Source organism: Gallinula chloropus (assembly GCF_964237585.1).
Source record: "Gallinula chloropus genome assembly, chromosome: 36".
Taxonomy (NCBI): domain Eukaryota; kingdom Metazoa; phylum Chordata; class Aves; order Gruiformes; family Rallidae; genus Gallinula; species Gallinula chloropus.
The window spans coordinates 269,157-287,870 of NC_140121.1; the positions used below are offsets into that span (position 1 = coordinate 269,157).

General features: G+C 57.9%; 1 protein-coding gene across 1 annotated transcript; it reads right to left on the reverse strand.

The window, feature by feature from the left end:
- Positions 1 to 5,646: 5,646 nt before the first annotated feature.
- On the reverse strand, positions 5,647 to 7,920 carry LOC311203186 (LIM homeobox transcription factor 1-alpha-like; the record flags this gene model as incomplete). The annotated part of the gene is made up of 6 exons (XM_084277834.1): positions 7,645 to 7,920; positions 7,073 to 7,230; positions 6,910 to 6,991; positions 6,618 to 6,767; positions 6,124 to 6,282; positions 5,647 to 5,801 (listed from the first exon to the last, which is right to left on the reverse strand). Exons 1-6 carry the CDS (start codon positions 7,817 to 7,819, stop codon positions 5,647 to 5,649), a joined length of 879 nt encoding a protein of 292 aa, XP_084133960.1. The 5' UTR covers positions 7,820 to 7,920.
- Between the last annotated feature and the right edge of the window lie 10,794 nt (positions 7,921 to 18,714).

An 18,714-nucleotide genomic window follows, 5' to 3' on the forward strand; every position in this document is an offset into this window, starting at 1 on the left:
TTTGGCCTCTGGAGGAGTCAGAGGGAACCAGCAACCCAACGTGTGGGGGAACAGGCAGCACCCAGGAGCTGCAGCGTGAGGCTTTGCCAGGATCTGCTGTATCTGGAAGCCAGGCTGAGGCTTGGGCTGGGAGCCTCAGCCCTGACCTGGTTCCCAGGGGTTCAGACCCTTTTCCTGGGACACATCAATCCTCCTGCTCCTTCCAGCCAGGCGTTGGTCCAAGCCTTGGCCTTTGTGCCGTGGCAGCTGGCAGCTGTCACTGGGCCTTTCCCACTCAGGCAGAGCTTTAACTCCTCTGGGGACAGAGACACCAGGCTTGGAGCCCATCTAGTCCAGCCTTGAGCAGAGCCCCAGTGGCAAAGCCACTGCTGCTGGCTGTGTCCCAGGGTGGCTGAGCCAAAGGTGCCACTGAAGCCCTCCCTGTGCCCTCACACAGAGCTCTGGGTTTCCTTCCATCACGTGCTGCGTGTCTGAAACCTAAAGAGCTGGTTCATCTCCCAGCAGAAGAGTTGGGAGAAGGAAAAAAAGGGTGATGGCACCTTTGAATTTAGAGCTGGGGCCACCAGGAAAGAGGGAGGAAGTTTAACGTGGCCAAGTGCAGAGTGCTGCACATGGGATACAACAACCCCACTACAGGCTGGGGGGAGGTTGGCTGGAGAGTTGTCAGGAGGAGAAGGACCTGGGGGTGTTGGGTGACAGCAGGATGAAATGAGCCAGCAGTGTGCCTGGGTGGCCAGGAAAGCCAATTGCATCCTGGCTTGTATCAAAACCAGTGTGGCCAGTAGGGCTGGGGAGGGGATGGTGCCCCTGGACTGGGCACTGGGGGGGCTGCAGCTCCAGTGCTGGGACCAGTTCTGGGCTCCTCAGTACCAGGAGGACATTGGGGTCCTTGAGCAAGTGCAGAGAAGGGCAGCCAGGCTGGGGAAGGGGCTGGAGGGTGAATCCAGCTGAGGGAGCTGGGGATGCTCAGCCTGGAGAAGAGGAGGCTGAGGGGAGACCTTCTCCCCACCTACAGCTACCTGAAGGGAGGGTGCAGAGAGGTGGGGGATGGTCTCTCCAGCCAGGGGACAGGAGCTGGGACAAGGGGCAATGGCACTAAGCTGGGCCAGGGCAGGGGCAGATTGGATATTAGAAAAGAATTTGTTAATTAAAGAGTTGTCAGGGCTGGACCAGGCTGCCCAGGGAGGGGGTTGAGTCACCATCCCTGGGGGTGTTCAAGAAAAGGGTGGATGAGGCACTTGGGGATCTGGTTTAGCACAGGATGGGAATGGTTGGACTGGATGATCTTCAAAGGTCTCTCCCAACCTGGGGATTCTGGGATTCTGGGAATGGATTTGAGCAAGTCCCTGGAGTTCTGTCCCTCCCAGGCAGCACCCCCTGCTCCGGGCTGCGTGGTGTGAACAGCTTTATTAGGGACGCGGCGCGACGGGCCCGAAGGTGCTCTGCATGTTGTTGACATTGTATTGAAATGTCAGCCTGGCAGCAGCAAAGCCATTTTTCATTATGCTTAAGGTGCACCAGGCCCCCTCTTAAGCCCAGTTGTGCCTCCTCCTCCTCCTCCTCCTCCTCCTCCTCCTCCTCCTTCTCCTCCTCCTGGGGAGCCTGAGCCACTCCGTTATTACTTGCTCTTACACATTAACCACTGAGCTGCCAGGCTTTTGCTGGTGTCATCCATGAGCTGAACTCTCCCAGGACTCAGCTAGCTGATGATTTGGGGATGGGGGGAGAGGGACCCACTGCCCTGTCTCATTGCAGCGTGCGATGGAGGGGAGGAAGGCTTTCTGGGGCAGTGTTCATGGGGCAGCTGCGAGCTTGATTCAGACCAGAGAACTTACACCTTTCACTCCATGTGTAATGTAAACGGAAAGTAACTTCACTTACAGAGAGGGAGGACAGTGAGGACACCCCCTTCCCATGGGGGGGAGGTACTGGGGGATGCTCACTGCCTGAAATCGTTGCCTGCCTTGATTTACACCACCCCAGCAGTGGGTGAGCACCAGGCAGGACACTTGTCCAGCTCCCCTGGGAGAGTTTCTGGGTTACATCACCTTGCAGGCCTGGGCAATCCTTTGTGAGAAGGGAAAGGGAATACTAGCAAGTCTCCTTCCTTCATCTGGATGTGTGGATAAGGGCTGGAGGAAGCCAGGGATGTGTCCTCAGCCTCAGAGGGGTCTGTAGCTCTGTGTGTTGCTGGGATAAAACCCAGTGTGGTGACTACAGCTCCTCCTGCTCTCTCAAACGCTGGGGAAGGGCTGCTGTGGGTCTGACTTCTCAGAGCTGGAAAGAGGATGAAGCTGTAGGTGTGGGGTGAGGATGTGGATGTGGGGAAAGGCTCTTCCTCCCAAGTCCAGTCCTGTCCCTGGGATGTATTTAGCAACCAAACCTTGACAGGAGCAGGGGCTGCAGCGGCGTTTCTCGGGGGTTTCCTCTGAAAACCTGGGAATTAAAGGAGAACTGGGAGCAACCAGGAGGTGTTCCCTGTTTCTGGTGCCAGGGTTGTGGTGCTGCCTCGTGCCTCTTGGTTTGACTGGGATGGTGGAGCTGAACTGGGGGAAGGAAGTCCAGGGGCAGTCAATCAGAGCGGTAGGTTCAGCTTCATCTCCAAAGGCTGCGCAGAGATCCAGCTAAATGAATGCCAAGTGCCTGGATCAATAAGTGAATAAGCCTGTCGTTCCCAGAGTGGGAGTCTGGGGCTGGGGGGGTGGATTTACAGCAGGGTTCAGCAGGGTTGGTCTCTCCCCAGGACAAACCAGACCCAAAATAAACACCAAGACCCTGCAGCACCAAGGAAAGACCCCAGAGGAGCCAGCTCAGCGGCGGCTGCGAGCTGCTGGAGCAGTGTGGGGCTTACTGACCTGTTGTGCTCCTTTGGGGGCTGGATAAAGGCTCCTTGGTTCACATGAGGGTCTTGGTGTCGCTGGAGCCCTCCCAGTTCTCAGTGCCTGGCACAGCCTTTCTCCCAGTTCCATGTTTCCTCCACTCCCCATTGTTCTGGACCCCTGTTGTCAGCCAGAGCTGCCTCTCAGCCAGTACCTGACGAACCTGGATGGGTTGGGGTGGGTTTCTCTTTTTGAACTTCTTTCTGCCTGGCCATGGAAGCTCGTCCTGACACGTTCCCTTGTCTCTGTTTACTCATCTCTAAACAAATAACTACTTGGCTGGGGAGTAACGAGGGCTAAATTAATTAACACGAGGAGTTCTGAGGCCCTTAGCTAAGGGAAAGCCAAGGGTCATTAGGCTGGTTAATTCCCTGCTTTTGTTTCCCCTCCTTCTCTCCCCAGGCTGGCTCTCTCACAGCGTGAAGTTGAGTGTGTCAGGGCTTTTATTCCTCCTGTTGCTGAGCTCCAGCCGGTGTCACCGCTCCTTCCAAGCGGAACCCGAACCCCCAGCGGGGTGAATTACACCCCAGCCCAGAACCAGGAACTGAGGAAAACATCTCTTTAATTTTTCATCCAGAAAATGCTCTCGTTTTACACTCTGCTTCTCTTACTTAAAGGAACCATAAATCAGAGTGTTCCTTTGGTGTTTGCAGTCACGGGGAGAGATTTAGTGCTGCTGGCAGGCCCGGCTCCGGAACGGGCAGCCGCCGAGGGCAGGGCGCTGTGCGGAGCCACATTCCCTTCACACAGGCACTTGCTTTGCTTGGCTCTCCTCCAGGTGATTGGAGTGGAGATTTCTGCATGTTTTTTTCCCCTTGTGAGCACCAGGGAGATGGTGTGGGCAGAGGGGAGAGTTCTTCCATCTCCTGCTCAGCGCCTCAGGTCACTTCTAGTCGCTGGCACCCTCTGGAGAGCAACGTCAGCGGGTGTTGCAGAGAGCAGTGGGCATTCCCAGCCACTCCTTTCTCAGGACACAACACCCTCACTCCTACTGTAACCCTGAGACTTCGCTCACTGATGGCTGTGGGTGCTTTGGGGTGCACACTGACACGCTCAGGTAGCAGCCACAGGTTCTGTTCCCTCCTGTGTACGTACACAAAGCTGCTTCAGCCTCTCCCAGCCAGCGCTCCGGAGGGTTGTTGTCTCCCCAGGACAAGAAGCACAATGTGTTTGGGAGTCAATTCACCTGCCTGAGAGGTGCACCCTCCCCTTTCCTGGGAAAGGAGCTGCAGGGTGTGTGGTCCCAAGGAGCCCAGGCCAGTCTCCATGAGACTGGGGAGAGCCAGCTCAGCGCCTGTGACTGTGCTTTGCCTGCCTGTGCCCAGGTCAGCTTCAGATTCCTACTTAATTTGCTCCTTTTTTTCTTTCCTTTTTTTATTTTCAAACATACATGCAAAAAAAAAAACAAAACCCAAAAAAACCCCCCACCAACCCCCAAAACCAACCCCAACCCCCCCAAAAAACACCAGCACATCACAGCACTAGATCACAAGGAGGACAGGGCGGCGGGGGTTCCGCAGGCGAAGCTGGCTCTGGTACTGGGGAGCAACATGGATTTGCACATCGTTCACTGGAACATCCTTTCCAAACCTCATCTAAACTGAGACCATCTCTAGTGCAGGAGCCTCTCTAAAGAACAGACAGCTTTAGGAGTTCTTCCGCTTCGTTTCTGAAGGGTGGGAGTCACTCAGCTGCAGCAGCTTGCTCTAGAACTTGCCTGGCAGGACAAACATACTCTGTAAGTCACCATTTACAGTGGAGGCTCCCCCCTTCCCTCCCAAAGAGGCATGGAAGAACACCCCTGGGTTGCCCTTGGAGTGGAACCCTCAACCTTCCAGGATAATGCAATCCAGTTCCTTTCTCTCCTTGTGAGCTGGGGGATGCCTTTGGCTACCTGAGGCAGGCTGGGGAAGCCCACCCTGGACAGACCTACAGAGGAAGGGCTTGGGAGCAGGAGTGATCAGAGGAAAAGTGTTTCACTTTGCTGGGTTGAAAAGGAACCAAAGGGAACTCGGTGTAGTGTCCGTACGGGGAGTAGATGGACAGACAGACAGGCAGACACAAGGGCCATAGCTAACTCAGCCCCTCTTGGCATCCTGGAGCAGGGCAGAGGATGAGCACCGTGGGTTTTGATGCAGATGCTGGAGTGGAGCTGTTTGGGTCAGGCTGTGCTGTGTGTTCCCCCAGTGCTGGGTGTACCCAACCGCCACCTGTCCCGGTCCCTATGTGTAGGAACCCTCCAACACAGCGGTGGGTTCTTAAGAGGTGCTTCAGGACCTGTGATTCCACTGCTGAAAGTTAACCTCGTCCCATGAGGGTTGGGGAATGAGGCAGAACAGCCCCCACGAGCAGCTCAGCTCTAACCCCAGGCTTCAGTAAACCCAGTTCCTGTGGGAAGGGCACCTCCCACTTCCAGGAGCAGCTCTGGAACGCTCGGCCAGTCTTGATTCACAGGACATAATGCTCAAAAGCTTCAAACACCGGACAAACTGCTACAGTTACAGCTAAACAACATCATACCATCGATCTACTCATGGCTAGGAGAGAGGAGAAGGGCCACCCAAAGTTCCTTCAAGGCTGTGAGAGGTCTCCGTGACGTAGTCCTTCCATGTGTGACGACCCTCGCTGACCCCTCCCCGGGGCAGCGCTCAAGGAAATGTCTCTGAAGGGCTCAGTCTTGTTTCTTCTCCCTCACCCTCACTCCAAACTCGCAGCAGCAGCAGCATCCAGCTGAGATACTCGTGAAGAGCCGGGAGCTCTTTGAGGGTCAGGATGTGAAGTAGGAGCTCTGCATGGAGTAGAGTCGGTCGATGGGGTTGCCCACGCGGGCTTGGAGGAGGTTGGCCTCAGCGGTGGACAACAGGCAGTCTCCCAGGTGGCTGATGCTGTCACTGTCCATGTCATGGAAAACGCCTTCCGAGTCTGGAAGAGGAAGGGAAAGGGAATGAGCAGGAACGTGGCACCTGTCCTGAAACAGGGTCGGCTTTGGGGGTGACTCTGCCCTCCCTCACCCACCCCCTTCACCTCGGGTGGAGGGGAGACCCCAACCTCGCTCCCCAGGCCCCTCCCAGAGCTCAGCCTGAGGCTCTGGCCTCACAGGATGCCTGGGAAGGGCTGGGCACAGAGCCTGAGTCCTGCTGCCACCCTCATCACCGGGCACAGCAGAGGTGGCTTTCCAGGACCGGGCAGTGCCAGGCACAGCCTCCCCTACGGAGAGGGGACAGTCCCCGCTCTGCTCTCCTACCGTAGGGGTGCAGGTGGTCTCCTGGCAGCTGGGGCGGCGTCAGCCCCTGTCTGTACAAGTCTGCGCTGTAGCTGTTCTGGTCCAGGGGCAGCAGCTGCTGCTGGGGGATCCGGGGGTAGGGAACCATCAGCCCATCCAGGCCGTGGACGCTGGCGCCGTCTGCGAACACGACCAGCAGGACAGGGTGAATCAGAGGGTGTGTGGCACCGTCACGGTAACATCAGGTTCAGAGGTCTAACTGGGACCAGCACCACGTGGTGCCATGCTCTGGGCTTCGTGCAGCAGGGAAACAACCCCCATCCCCTTCCCCAAAAGAGGAGAGGGGTGCTGCCTGGCCAGGAGCTGAGTGTGTGGTAGCTACTCCAGCCTGCAGTGCACTGATGTGAGTGTTGCTGACCCCTTCCTGCACACGTCCTGTCTCCAACACACCCGAGCTGGTCCCCTCCATCCCAGCCCGCAGCCCCAGAGCTGCCCTGTGTGTGGCAGCCCCTCACCTTCGCTGTCATCGTTGCTCTGCCGGCTGCTGCGGCCGGTCCCTCTCCCAGCCCCTAAGCGTGGGTTGCCCAGCTGATCCTGCTCCTGCTGCTGCTGTTGCTGCTGCTGCCTGCGAGCAATCTTCTTCATCTGCAAGGAAAGGGGAGAGCCTGGATTTGGGGTTCAGGCTGAGAGAGGGAGTGGGGACCGCTGCTACCTGCGTGTCCACAGAGCCCAAGCCCTGCCTTTCCTTTGATGGAGGGAGAGTGAGATATCCCCCACGCCTACAGGACCCAGCTGTGACCCAAGAACTCACCTTGGCTCTCTGGTTCTGGAACCAGACCTGCACCACCCGCACGGTCAAGCCCGTCTCAGCTGCCAGGGTCTCTCTCACCTGTTGGGAAAAGCGCAGAGAGGGGAATCAGAGCTGGAGTCTTCCAGGGATCCTGAACCCAGCACCGTGGCCTCAGTGTACCTTTCTGCAGGGCTTGGAGGACACCTCAAAGGAGGCCTTGAAGGCCCGGCGCTGCTGCGTGGTGAGGATGGTGCGCGGGCGCTTGGAGCGCTTGTGGTCTTTGCTCTCCTCGCCGCCTTTGCCGTGCAAGTGGCCCCCGTCCTCATCCTCGCTCTTCACTGCAGGGCAAGAGGGGGAGCGGTGATTCGGCTGTGCTGGGCCAGGACAGGGGCTCAGGGAAACTTGGCAGGAGTTTGGCTCCTTCTGAGGTGCGGCTCAGAGCGGGAGTGCGGAAGGAAAGCCAGCCAAACTCCCGGGCTGAGCTCATGGGAACGCTGTCAGTTCAGAGATGGAGCCGGTGGGCCACCCCAGCCCCATGTCAGCCCTTCTGGGATATCTCAGAGCAGCCCCCCCCCAAACCTCTCCAAGTAGATCTCAGCAGCCCGGTCCCCCCCCTCAGCTGACCTGTCACCAAGGGGAAAAAACACCACCACCTCCCACCTCCCACACGCTCTCACTCCGAAACCTCCCCTACTGTTAATTAGAGACCAGGAGGTCCACCCTCAGCACCTCTCCAAGCCCCAGTCCCTCACCGGACTCGGTGGGTGCCGGGCTGATGGCGCTCAGCATCTCCTTCTCCTTCTCGTAGTCGCTGCGGCACAGCAGCTGCCCCTCCTTGAGCACAAACTCGTCTCCTCGCTGCAGGCGTCGCTCGCACTCGCAGCAGTAGAAGCAGTGGACGTGGTAGACGTTCTCCAGCACCCGCATGATGAGCTCGGAGGGGGCGATGGCCTTCAGGCAGCTGCTGCACTTGGTCTGGAACAGCCTGCAGAGAAGATCCTGGTAGTTTAGACCTTTGGCCAGGGAAGGTCAGCTCGGGAAGCCAAGGGAAGAAGAGGGAGATGTTGGGACATCCCAATGGTGTTTTGGGGGGTTCTGAGCTTCTGTAAGACTGGGAAGGGACATGGAGGTGCCTGGCCCAACTGGACAGAGGTTTGTGTCCCCTCCACCTCCTGTCTGGCCCAACTGGATAGAGATCTGTGTCCCCTCCACCTCCTGCCTGGCCCAACTGGACAGAGGTCTGTGTCCCCTCTGCCTTCCTAGAGCCGCTCAGTGCCCGGCTTCGTTAGGCTGCTCCTAGCAAGAGGTCGTTAGGGACCGTCCCTGGGTCCCGAGGAGCTGTACCCCAGGGAGTCCCCCAGGGAAGCTGTTTGTGCCCCACACCGTGTCCAGAGAGAGAAATAAACAACTGCTGAGCACCCTGCGTGCAGAGCAGATGGTTCTGATGAAGTAATTTGGGATCTAAACAAATGTGAGCGGCGGTGGCTGCCGGCTGACAGCTTCTATTTAGCCACTTGACAAGAGAAAGTAATAAAATAGGGATTAATTAGGCTGTTGTTTAAACACACAGGATCTTCCCCACCAGCAGGGAACTCATAAACTGGGATTGAGAACAAGACTGGGTTAATCCTCCTGGCAAACTCTGTGGAGCAGGATGAAGAGGCTTACAGGGGTGGGCTCATCCCTTCCAAATACCACCATGGATTTGTGCTGTGCGGTGGCTTTCGGCTGAAGTGTCTGGGACATTCCAACTGGAATGGTGTGGGATTTCTCCCTTCCTTTGTGTCAGTGTGTTTGCCTGCGTGTTCCTCTCCCTCTTTCTCTCCCCCTTTTCCTCTTTGTCCTTCTGTAAGTCACACTGGAAACATAATCACCGAGTTGGAGTGGAAGAAGCCGGGAGTGAAGAGCAGCCCTTAGCCACAGCCTGTCCCCGCCTGGTGAGGGAGCTGGCTGGGAGGCTGTTCCTGTGCCACTCCAGATCTGTCCCCTTCCTGACACCGACATCCTTTGGTCACAGCAAGAGAGAAGCAGTAAAAAGGCATCACAAAGACCCACAGATAGAGGGGATAGAGGTAGATCCATAGTCTGACCCCCCTGTTCGCACCAGCCCAGAGAATCTCACCCAGAGATTCCCACCTTGGGCTGGTTCGACGGTGGCAGATGAAGGCTGGAGGCTCCTGCTGGAGGAAGATCTGTCCACATCCCTTTGGAAGAGCTTCCAGGGGCTCCCGAGCTCCTCATTCCTTATTCCCAGGTTGAACCTTCCCTTGTTCCCTGCCCAGCAACTAAGCTTTGTCATGTCCTGGGGACCACTTTGAGCTGATTCTGGTAACAGAACACTTCTTCTTCCAGGTGTCTGTCCCTTGTCCCTCCAACTGGTTTAAAATCAAGTTCTGACTTCTCCTTGTCTCTCTCTGGGGGGACTGTTGCCCCCAAAGAGAGCTCTGCCTGGCTTTGCCACGCGCTGCTGTGGTGGCAGATCTGGGCTAGAAACATCACTTGCCTTGGAGACAGGCTGATCCCCAGCTCATCAGCTCTTCCCATGTCCCTCAGAGATGGGTTTGCTCCAGTAACACACCCCAGCCAAGCTGGTTCTGCCCCCGAATCCAGGGTGGTTAAGAACATAGAGCCAACCTCTGGGTCTATTGCTTGGCTGTCCCAGCCTGTCTCCAAGTGAGGAGCAGGATCCTGTAGGAGAAGCCAGGTGGGAAATTCCCTGTCTTGTCTTTTCATCGTCATTTCTATGTCTTAACCCTGGGACCTTTCTGTTTGGGGCCTCAGTGCCAACACCAGGAACAGGAGGAAAACACCCAGCACGGTGCTTACCCAGGGCAGGCAGGGGAAAGCTCTGGGCATGACATGCTCCGACCTGTGTGCAGGCTGGGAGTGAGAGGGATGATGGAGCAGCACGGGGCAGCGCGGAGCCACGTCAGAGCTGGGGAAGGAGACCTGTTCCCCTCTGAGGCACCACTCCTGGGACGAGGCACTTAGCAAGCCTTGCTTAAAGCTCCTGTCGTGTGCCAGATTTCCATGGAAAGGGCTGGTTTTGGGGTGTGTGGGGGGGGTGTGTGTGTTCAGCTCTCAGGTGAGGGTGTAACTCAATAAGGCTTCGGCGTGGCGAGCCCGGCGGCCCCGTCTCCCAGCTAAAGCCCCCAAAACAAATCCACTCTGCTTTGTGCTAATTGAAGAAAACATTCAGCAAGCAGCTCATAAACACGGTGTCAGCTCGCATTACACAAAATTAAAATTCTCAGCCCCTCCAACACCAGGAATTCCTAAAGAGGCTGGTTTTAATATTGCCTGAATCCGGTTAAGTCAAGGTAATATTGTTTGGGTTGCCATAGGAACCCAACACATCCCTGGCGCTGGCAGCGGGTTATGGGGAAGGCTGGGGAGGCTGGGCTGGGGACACGGCCACGCCGTGCCACCAAATCGACTCTGGGGAGGCTGGGGAGGCTTGGCTGGGGACACGGCCACACTGTGACACTGAATTGACTCTGGGGAGGCTGGGCTGGGGACACGGCCACGCTGTGACACTGAATCGACTCTGGGGAGGCTGGGCTGGGGACACGGCCACGCTGTGACACTGAATCGACTCTGGGGAGGCTGGGCTGGGGACACGGCCACACTGTGACACTGAATTGACTCTGGGGAGGCTGGGCTGGGGACACGGCCACGCTGTGCCACTGAATCGACTCTGGGGAGGCTGGGCTGGGGACACGGCCACGCCGTGCCACCAAATCGACTCTGAGGAGGCTGGGCTGGGGACACGGCCACGCTGTGACACTGAAATGACTCTGAGGAGGCTGGGGAGGCTGGGCTGGAGACACGGCCACGCCGTGCCACCGAATCGACTCTGAGGAGGCTCGGGAGGCTTGGCTGGGGACACGGCCACACTGTGCCACTGAATTGACTCTGGGGAGGCTGGGCTGGGGACACGGCCACACTGTGCCACTGAATTGACTCTGAGGAGGCTGGGCTGGGGACACGGCCACGCTGTGACACTGAATCGACTCTGGGGAGGCTGAGGAGGCTTGGCTGGGGACACGGCCACACTGTGCCACTGAATCGACTCTGAGGAGGCTGGGCTGGGGACACAGCCACACTGTGCCACCAAAACAACTCCGAGGGACAGGCTGAGAGCAGCGTGAGCCCGGGCTCGTGACGCAGAGGGCAGCACTGCCACCGAGATCTCTGTGTGCTCCGGGAGAAGAGCAGAGCCTGCTCTGCTTCCCGGTGCCTCTGACTCATGAGGCTGCATCCTACTTGGGTTGGAAAGGCCCTCACGCTGCCTGAGCCTCACAGCTCCTGTGCCTCCACTTCTGCTTTGACCAGGTATCCCCAACACACTTGTTTCCTCAACAGTTCCACCTGAGTTTCGTTTCCATGTGAGATTTCCTCACGGGAGGTGTGGTGAGGGTCTGGGCTTCTCTTCCTGTGAGTGTTTAGAGAGCAGCCAGCAGGTAGAGGCCAGTGTGTGGGTACAGGTACATCTCCCACCTCCTCCTTCCCAGCTTCCTCACATCAGTTGTGAGTAGAGAACTTGCTTTTCTTGCTGAGGAATTCTCACCTCCGTGGAAAGAGTCGGTAGCGGGAGGGCGGAGGGATCAGGAGCGGGAGTGTCACTGGGAATTGCAGAGCATCAGCTCTGGAGCAGGCACAGGGGTTGGTTCCTCACAAGGCAGCGTTGTGAGAGGGGCTTGGGGTGGCCAGGCTGGGCTTTGGCAGCGGGTTCTCACACCGACAGACACCCGAGGCGCAGCCTGGACGCAGCACACCGTGTGTGCCAGCTCGGAGAGCCCGCGGCACGGCCCGGAGGCAGATCCTCACTATCTCCAGAGATGCTGGGCAGGAGGCCAGCTTCCCTGCCTGCCCCTGCTCCTGCCAGGAGGCTTGGGGGCCAGCTCTGGGGCGTGCTGGCAGCGCTGCCCTGGCACTCCCAGCCCTAGTCCTCTCTACTGCCCGGGCCCCGTGGCGCTGCTGGAGCCTTGCTGCAGTCCCGGTGCCGACACGTCCTGCAGCAGGGAGTCACACACTCCATGGAACACCATCCTTACTCCATCCCCTCGCTCTGCCTGCACTTCACTGCCTCTTTTTCCCCCTTTTACCATCAGCACTTTGCTTTTCTGTTGGTGCCAAACCAGCTTGGGAGAGCCCAGCACCTAAACTCTCTCCAGTTCAAAGCGCGGGGCGGCGGGGAGAGGAGTCTCAGCACAGCAGCCTGGCTTGTGCAGACAGCTGAGGAGCTTGGAGATCCTTCTACATCACTCCAGACCTCATTTAGCAGACTTTAGCCCCAGTATAGCACCCCAGTGCCTAACTGGCCGTTAATCCCCGAGCGGTGGCTCTGGAGGAGAGGCGGCAGCTCCGCTCTCCAGATGGGGACCGAGTTATTTGAGAACCTCTCCAACCTGCCACAGCACAGAGGAGACACTGACCCAGGCCTGGGAAGGGTAATTTGGGGGGCGTACGATTGTCTGGAATGGGATTAAAAGGTGTTAATGAAGCAAGGAATAAGCTGGGAAGCCTGTGCTTCATGGAACTAGCTTATTTAGTTAGGGTTTAGTCAAAATGAAGCAGTCCAGGCTTAAGCAAGGTCTGTTTACTTAACATTGAGCTGCAGAATCCATTGTAGCCCTCTGAAATATTGAAGGGGAGCTTGCAAAGCTCCTTGCCAGGTTTGGGGCTGGGGGGCTAGGGCTGTGCTGGGGAAGGGGACGCACCAGGAGGCAGCACAATGTGCTCTTTCATTCCCCGCCGCGACAGCCGTTCTCCCCCCCCTCCCCGCGATGCTGCGGTACCCAACGGCACCGGGGGGGATTGGAGGGGGTGGGAGGGGAAGGTTTCCTTCTGCTTAATTGCTGGTTTCCCCCAGCGAGGTTGGGGATGGAGAGAGATGGGATAATTGGGGGGCAACGGCTGTCTTTGTGCTCAGGTCCCTCCAAAGCTCTTGGTTGGTGATGTGCATTGATTTACCCCCAGGAAGGTACCCAAAGCTCCTCTGATGGGAGCGTTGACACCAGGAGAAGGTAAGCAAAGCTTACCAAAGCCCAGCTGAGCAGGAAAACACCCAAACCAACCCAAACTTAGACCATAAGAGGTGTGAGTCACCCCACTGCGAGGGTTTGCAGCGGGCAGGGGGATGGGGGTGGGGGGGTCAGAGAGCCATCATCCCACCATCCTCACAGTCACACCGATGGAACGACCCAGCCTTCTCCATCCATCACTGGGAACACCACTGGTGAAGGGGGGGTGGGGGGGCAGCACCATGGTTGTGTGAAACGGGAGGGGTTGTGGAGGGGGCACATGGCAGAGAGATCTCCCCAGAGTTCTACATCTGGCACCATGAGGAGTGTTTAAGGCACTTGTACCACCCCCCACCTCAAATAAACTTGTGTCTCCGGTGTGGTCCTGCTTGGCCAGACCCTGAAGTGCCCTCAGCATCTCCCCAGGTATTACCAGCTCTTCTCCCTGTGCTCCATTCCCTTCAGCCCTGAAAACACCCTGAAAAACCCACCTCCCCCCCACAAACCCAACCACTGTCAGTGATGAAAAGCCTCAGCCACGAAACAGGGGTGCAACACCCCAGAGCAGAACACCCCAGAGCAGAACACCCCAGAGCAGAACAGCACCAGAGACCAACACCTCCACAGAGCACACCACCAGTCCAGAGCACACCACCAGTCCAGAGCAGAACACCCCAGAGCAGAACACCCCAGAGCAGAACACCACCACAGAGTCCAACACCACCACAGAGCCCAACACCACCACAGAGCCCACCACCACCACAGAGCCCACTACCCCACAGAGCCCACCACCGAACCCACCACCACGACAGAGCCCACCACCACGACAGAGCCCAACACCCCACAGGGCCCAATACCCCACAGAGCCCACCACCACAGAGCCCACCACCCCAGAGCCCACCACCGAGCCCACCACCACCACAGAGCCCACCACCACCACAGAGCCCACCACCACCACAGAGCTCACCACCCCAGAGCCCACCACCCCACAGAGCCCACCATCGAGCCCACCACCACCACCGAGCCCACCACCACCACCGAGCCCACCACCCCACAGAGCCCACCACCCCACAGAGCTCACCACCACAGAGCCCACCACCCCACAGAGCCCACCACCACAGAGCCCACCACCCCACAGAGCCCTCTACCACAGAGCCCACCACCACCACAGAGCCCAATACCACACAGAGCTCACCACCACCACCACAGAGCCCACCACCCCACAGAGCCCACCACCCCACAGAGCCCACCACCCCACAGAGCCCTCTACCACAGAGCCCACCACCACCACACAGCCCAATACCACACAGAGCTCACCACCACCACCACAGAGCCCACCACCCCACAGAGCCCACCACCACAGAGCCCACCACCCCACAGAGCCCTCTACCACAGAGCCCACCACCACCACAGAGCCCAATACCACACAGAGCTCACCACCACCACCACAGAGCCCACCACCCCACAGAGCCCATCACCCCAGAGCCCACCACCCCAGAGCCCACCACCACCCCAGAGGCCGGGGAGGCTCATAAACATGAACGTGAGCGGAGCGAAACGCTGCTGCAGGATTTAATGGCGTGCTGCTGCTCTGTCCCTCAAGGGGTTAACCCCCCCACCGTGAGGATATTGCTGCCAGCACGGTGGCACTGAGCCATCACCATATAATCTGATGAACTCCTTTATTAAATTTCACAGGCCTGTCTTCTTTATTAAAATCTCCCAGAATGCGCCGGGCGCCCGTCGTAGCGCTGCTGAATGCTAACAGAGAGACGCAGGCTAAGAGGGGGGTGTCTTTTTGGGGGGGGTTGTGAGGGTTTTTTGCCCCCTCCCACCACCTCCTTTGAGTACTTCCAAGGAGGGATTGATGGTGCTACTGGCTAAAGCAGAGTGGGAAAAGCATGTAACACCCCCCACCCCAAACCATCCCCAAACCGTCTCCCTTGGCGCCCTGCAGCCGCTCCCTGCACACAGAGTTTGGTGGTGGGGTCCCAAAACATGAGTTTTTACCTCTCCTGGTTTGTTAGTTTGTTGATGCATGAGGTGCAGCCCTCCCCAGAGCCCAGGGGATGGGATGGGGTGGGATGGGATGGGATGGGATGGGATGGGATGGGAAGGGCACGGCAGCCCCGTGCTGCCAGGTATCACCGCTGCATCCAAGGCAAAGCAGACCAAGCCCAGGGTCTTTCCCAAGGCCTCCTGAAAGGAGGATGGCAGCTGGACGTGTGCCTGTGCCTCCAGCAGCTCCCTCTGCCCCATGCCTGGAGCTGCTGTTTGACACCCCAGCTGCTCCTAAGCCTGGGAGCACCCGCTGTGGCTGGGGCAGAAGGGGAATCCGGCTTCAGCCATCGCCCCTCCGCTGCAAAGCAGAGGCAGAAGTGTCCCTGCTCTGCTTTAACCCCACGTTAGGCTGGCTCTGGGCTGTGGGAAGGTGGGATTTGCTCTCTACAGACTCTTGCTGGACTGGAATTGGGCTGTGAGCTTTGGGTCTGGGAAGACCCCACTGCACTGGGGTGGCACAGCAGCCGCAGGGCGCACGGGGCATCACCCTCTCCCAACGTAGAGCTGGTGTGGTGCCTTGGCAAGCTGCCCCACATTGAACTGGCTCCCTGCTCCACGCTGGGCTCTCAGGAAGCTCCAATCCCTGGTTCCATTAACAACCACCCAAGAACCAAAGGACACCACCACATCTCTCATTCCTGGGGGATTCCACCTCTTTGGGAAGAGACGGAGTCTCCGGTCCCACATCCCTGACACAACCAGCACCTTCCCACTGCACCACAGAATAATCCCAGAATCCCCAGGTTGGGAGAGACCTTTGAAGACCATCCAGTCCAACCCTTCCCATCCTGTGCTAAACCAGATCCCTCAGTGCCTCATCCACCCTTTTCTTGAACACCCCCAGGGATGGTGACTCAACCCCCTCCCTGGGCAGCCTGGTCCAGCCCTGACAACTCTTTAATTAACAAATTCTTTTCTAATATCCAATCTGCCCCTGCCCTGGCCCAGCTTAGTGCCATTGCCCCTTGTCCCAGCTCCTGTCCCCTGGCTGAAGAGACCATCACCCACCTCTCTACACCCTCCCTTCAGGTGGGGAGAAGGTCTCCCCTCATCCTCCTCTTCTCCAGGCTGAGCATCCCCAGCTCCCTCCGCCGCTCCTCAGAGGATTCACCCTCCCCACAAAGGGAACCAACACCCTCTTTCTCCCTCCCTCCTCCTTGTTGCCCCTTCTCCACGAGGCACAGAGCTCACTGGGGGTGTGGGTGGGAAGCTGGGACTTCTCAGCTCCTATTGATCCTGTGCTGGTTATTGAGCAGCCCCGGGAAGCTCGGTGCCTCCATTAGTATGCCTGGCAGGAGAAGGGCCGCTTCGCCTCGTAGCTAGGGGTGATATTACCACTCCAGATAGTATCCCAACTCAATATCCTGTTTCTCCCTTTCTCATTTCCTGTTTGCAGGTCTGAATGCAGCGTTGTCACAGCGAGGGGAGGAGGGGGGGGAATCCAGGGATGGGGAGAGGGAGACAGCAGGTCGGTGTGTGCACTGAGAGGGGGGCTGGCGGTGGGGGTATTAATGGGGGAGGCAGAGGGGGGGGGGGGAGCTAGAAGGGCTGCAGACACTTTTATTGCAGATTTAATAATGACAAAAGAACATCATTAAACATTCATTAGAATTATTTAATTAAATTTTACTTGGGAGGGTGGGAGGGGGGGGGGTTAAGAAAAAAAGCAGCCCTGAGATGAGATATGATGTAGAAAGCAATATTGATTGGGAAAGAACCAGCTCAGGAGCTGGGGCTGAAATGAAAGCCTGTGCTCCCTCTCCCCCCACCCCTGCAGTGGCCAGGGAAGGGGTAGAAGTAATAGGGCACCAGTGATATTTACCTCCAGCCACCCCATCTCCGTGCCTGGAGCCGGATGCCTCCGGTACCTCCGGATGGTCTCAGAGCTCAGCAGCCTGGGGCTGAGCTGGGCATCACTGGGTGGGCAGCTGGGGATAAACACTTGGTGTGGTTGAACTCTGGTCCCTGCCTGTGCTCTGCTCTTTTGGGCAGGAGGAATAGAGCATCTCAGTGCCAGGGTTGAAGGATGAGTCCTCCCCTGGAGTGTCTGAAGGCAGGACTTGGTTTGGCAAGCAGGAAAATGCTCCCATGGAACAGCCATAGCCTGAGAGATGGCTGGGATGGTGTTCCAGCCCAAGTGCTAAGGATTGGGAAGAGAAAGACTGACAGTGACCTCGGGGTAAAACCCTGAAAGAAGAGATGCCCCAGCGAGCACTCGGCTGCAGGGAGGATGCTGAGCTAAACCCAGCAGGTCCTGAGTGCCTCTGGGGGGATGTGCTTGTAGGCAGGTACCACTTAAACACAGCCCAGACTCCAAAACACCTAAAGAGATGCACTTTTTCAACTCTGAAAGCTGTTAAACCCAGGCTGCTGGACTCAGGAAACACGCCCAGAGAGGGCTCCATGCACAGCCCAGCCTGCTCTGTGAGGGATGGGGTAGGAATGAAGAGAAAGAACGTTCAGAGAGGAAAGAACAGGGGGTGTGGGGCAGGGGAAACACAAGGCAAAGCCTCAGGGACCAGGTCACAGCCCACAGAGCGAGGTGCATGCTGTCAGGCTGGGATCCCAGGGCTGGGGACTCCCTGGGACCAGCAGATCAAGCCTGAGTTGGGATGAAGGCAGCAGCTTCTGTGCCAGCAGCACAGCAGAGCCTGTGTGGTGGCGTGTCTGAGCTCACACAGCAGCTGCCCCTGCTCGTCCCCCTGCCCAAAGCATCACCCTGAATCTACCACAGCACCCAAAAGCTCGTGGGGATCATCAGCACCACCGCTCCAAGAGCATCTTGTCAATGGAACTTGGGCAGCTCTTGTCTCTCTTACAGGTCAGGTGTCCCTCTGGCTTTGCCTCTGTCCTGGCACCAGCAGAACCACACCAGGGAAGGGGTTTGGGATGCTGTTTCTCCACTCAAAGCTGAGTGGCTCTGGCATCACCCTGGCTGCACCAGCAAGACCTCACTAACGAGAAGTGAAACTCTCTGAGCGGTCCAACGCCTGTGCAGCCACCAGCAAGGTAGTTAGGATAAGCTGTAATTAACCACATTTAAGCTTAATTGCATTAAGGGGAGGGGGAATGAAGGCTGGAAGCAGCTTATGGATCTGGATTCTCCAGCAGCGTGTCAGCCACGCAGCAGGAGAGCAGCTGGGGGGGGCTCAGGAGACCATCAGTGAGAAGCCACAGCGACAGGGAGGAGGATTGGGAAGCAGAAGGTGGGAAGATGCTTTGGGAGAAGCAAGGGGGAGAGAGGAGCTTAGCCCCTCCTGCAGGACTGGGTGGCAGGAGCTCGTTGTTGGGGTGAGATGCTCATCCCATGCTGGTACCGAGCTCCTGCAGCACCCAGTCCCACCCAGGCTTCTCCAGGATGGGAACAGAGGATGAAGAAGAGGGTGGCAGATCGTGAGCGCCACGCTTGGGGTGGTAGGGGGATTTAGGAAGAAATGAAGTGGGGGTCATATGGGGACAGCAGCACCTCCATGGCCCATCAAGCACTTTCCCTTAAATCCCTGCGGTCGCTCACACCAGCCCTGAGCTCTCCAGTCAGCCTGGAAACACCTTCCAGTGCACCTTCCCTATCCCACTGCTGGTGAGGAGAGGGAAGAACAAGGGCTGGGCTCCCCTTGCCATGCTCCAGGACCTTTTGGGGATCTGGTTTCTTGGAGCTTTAACAGCTCAGGGCTCGGTGGGGATGCTCAGGCTGCCCTGGAACAGCTCCTGCCTGCTGCCTGCCTGCTCCTCCCG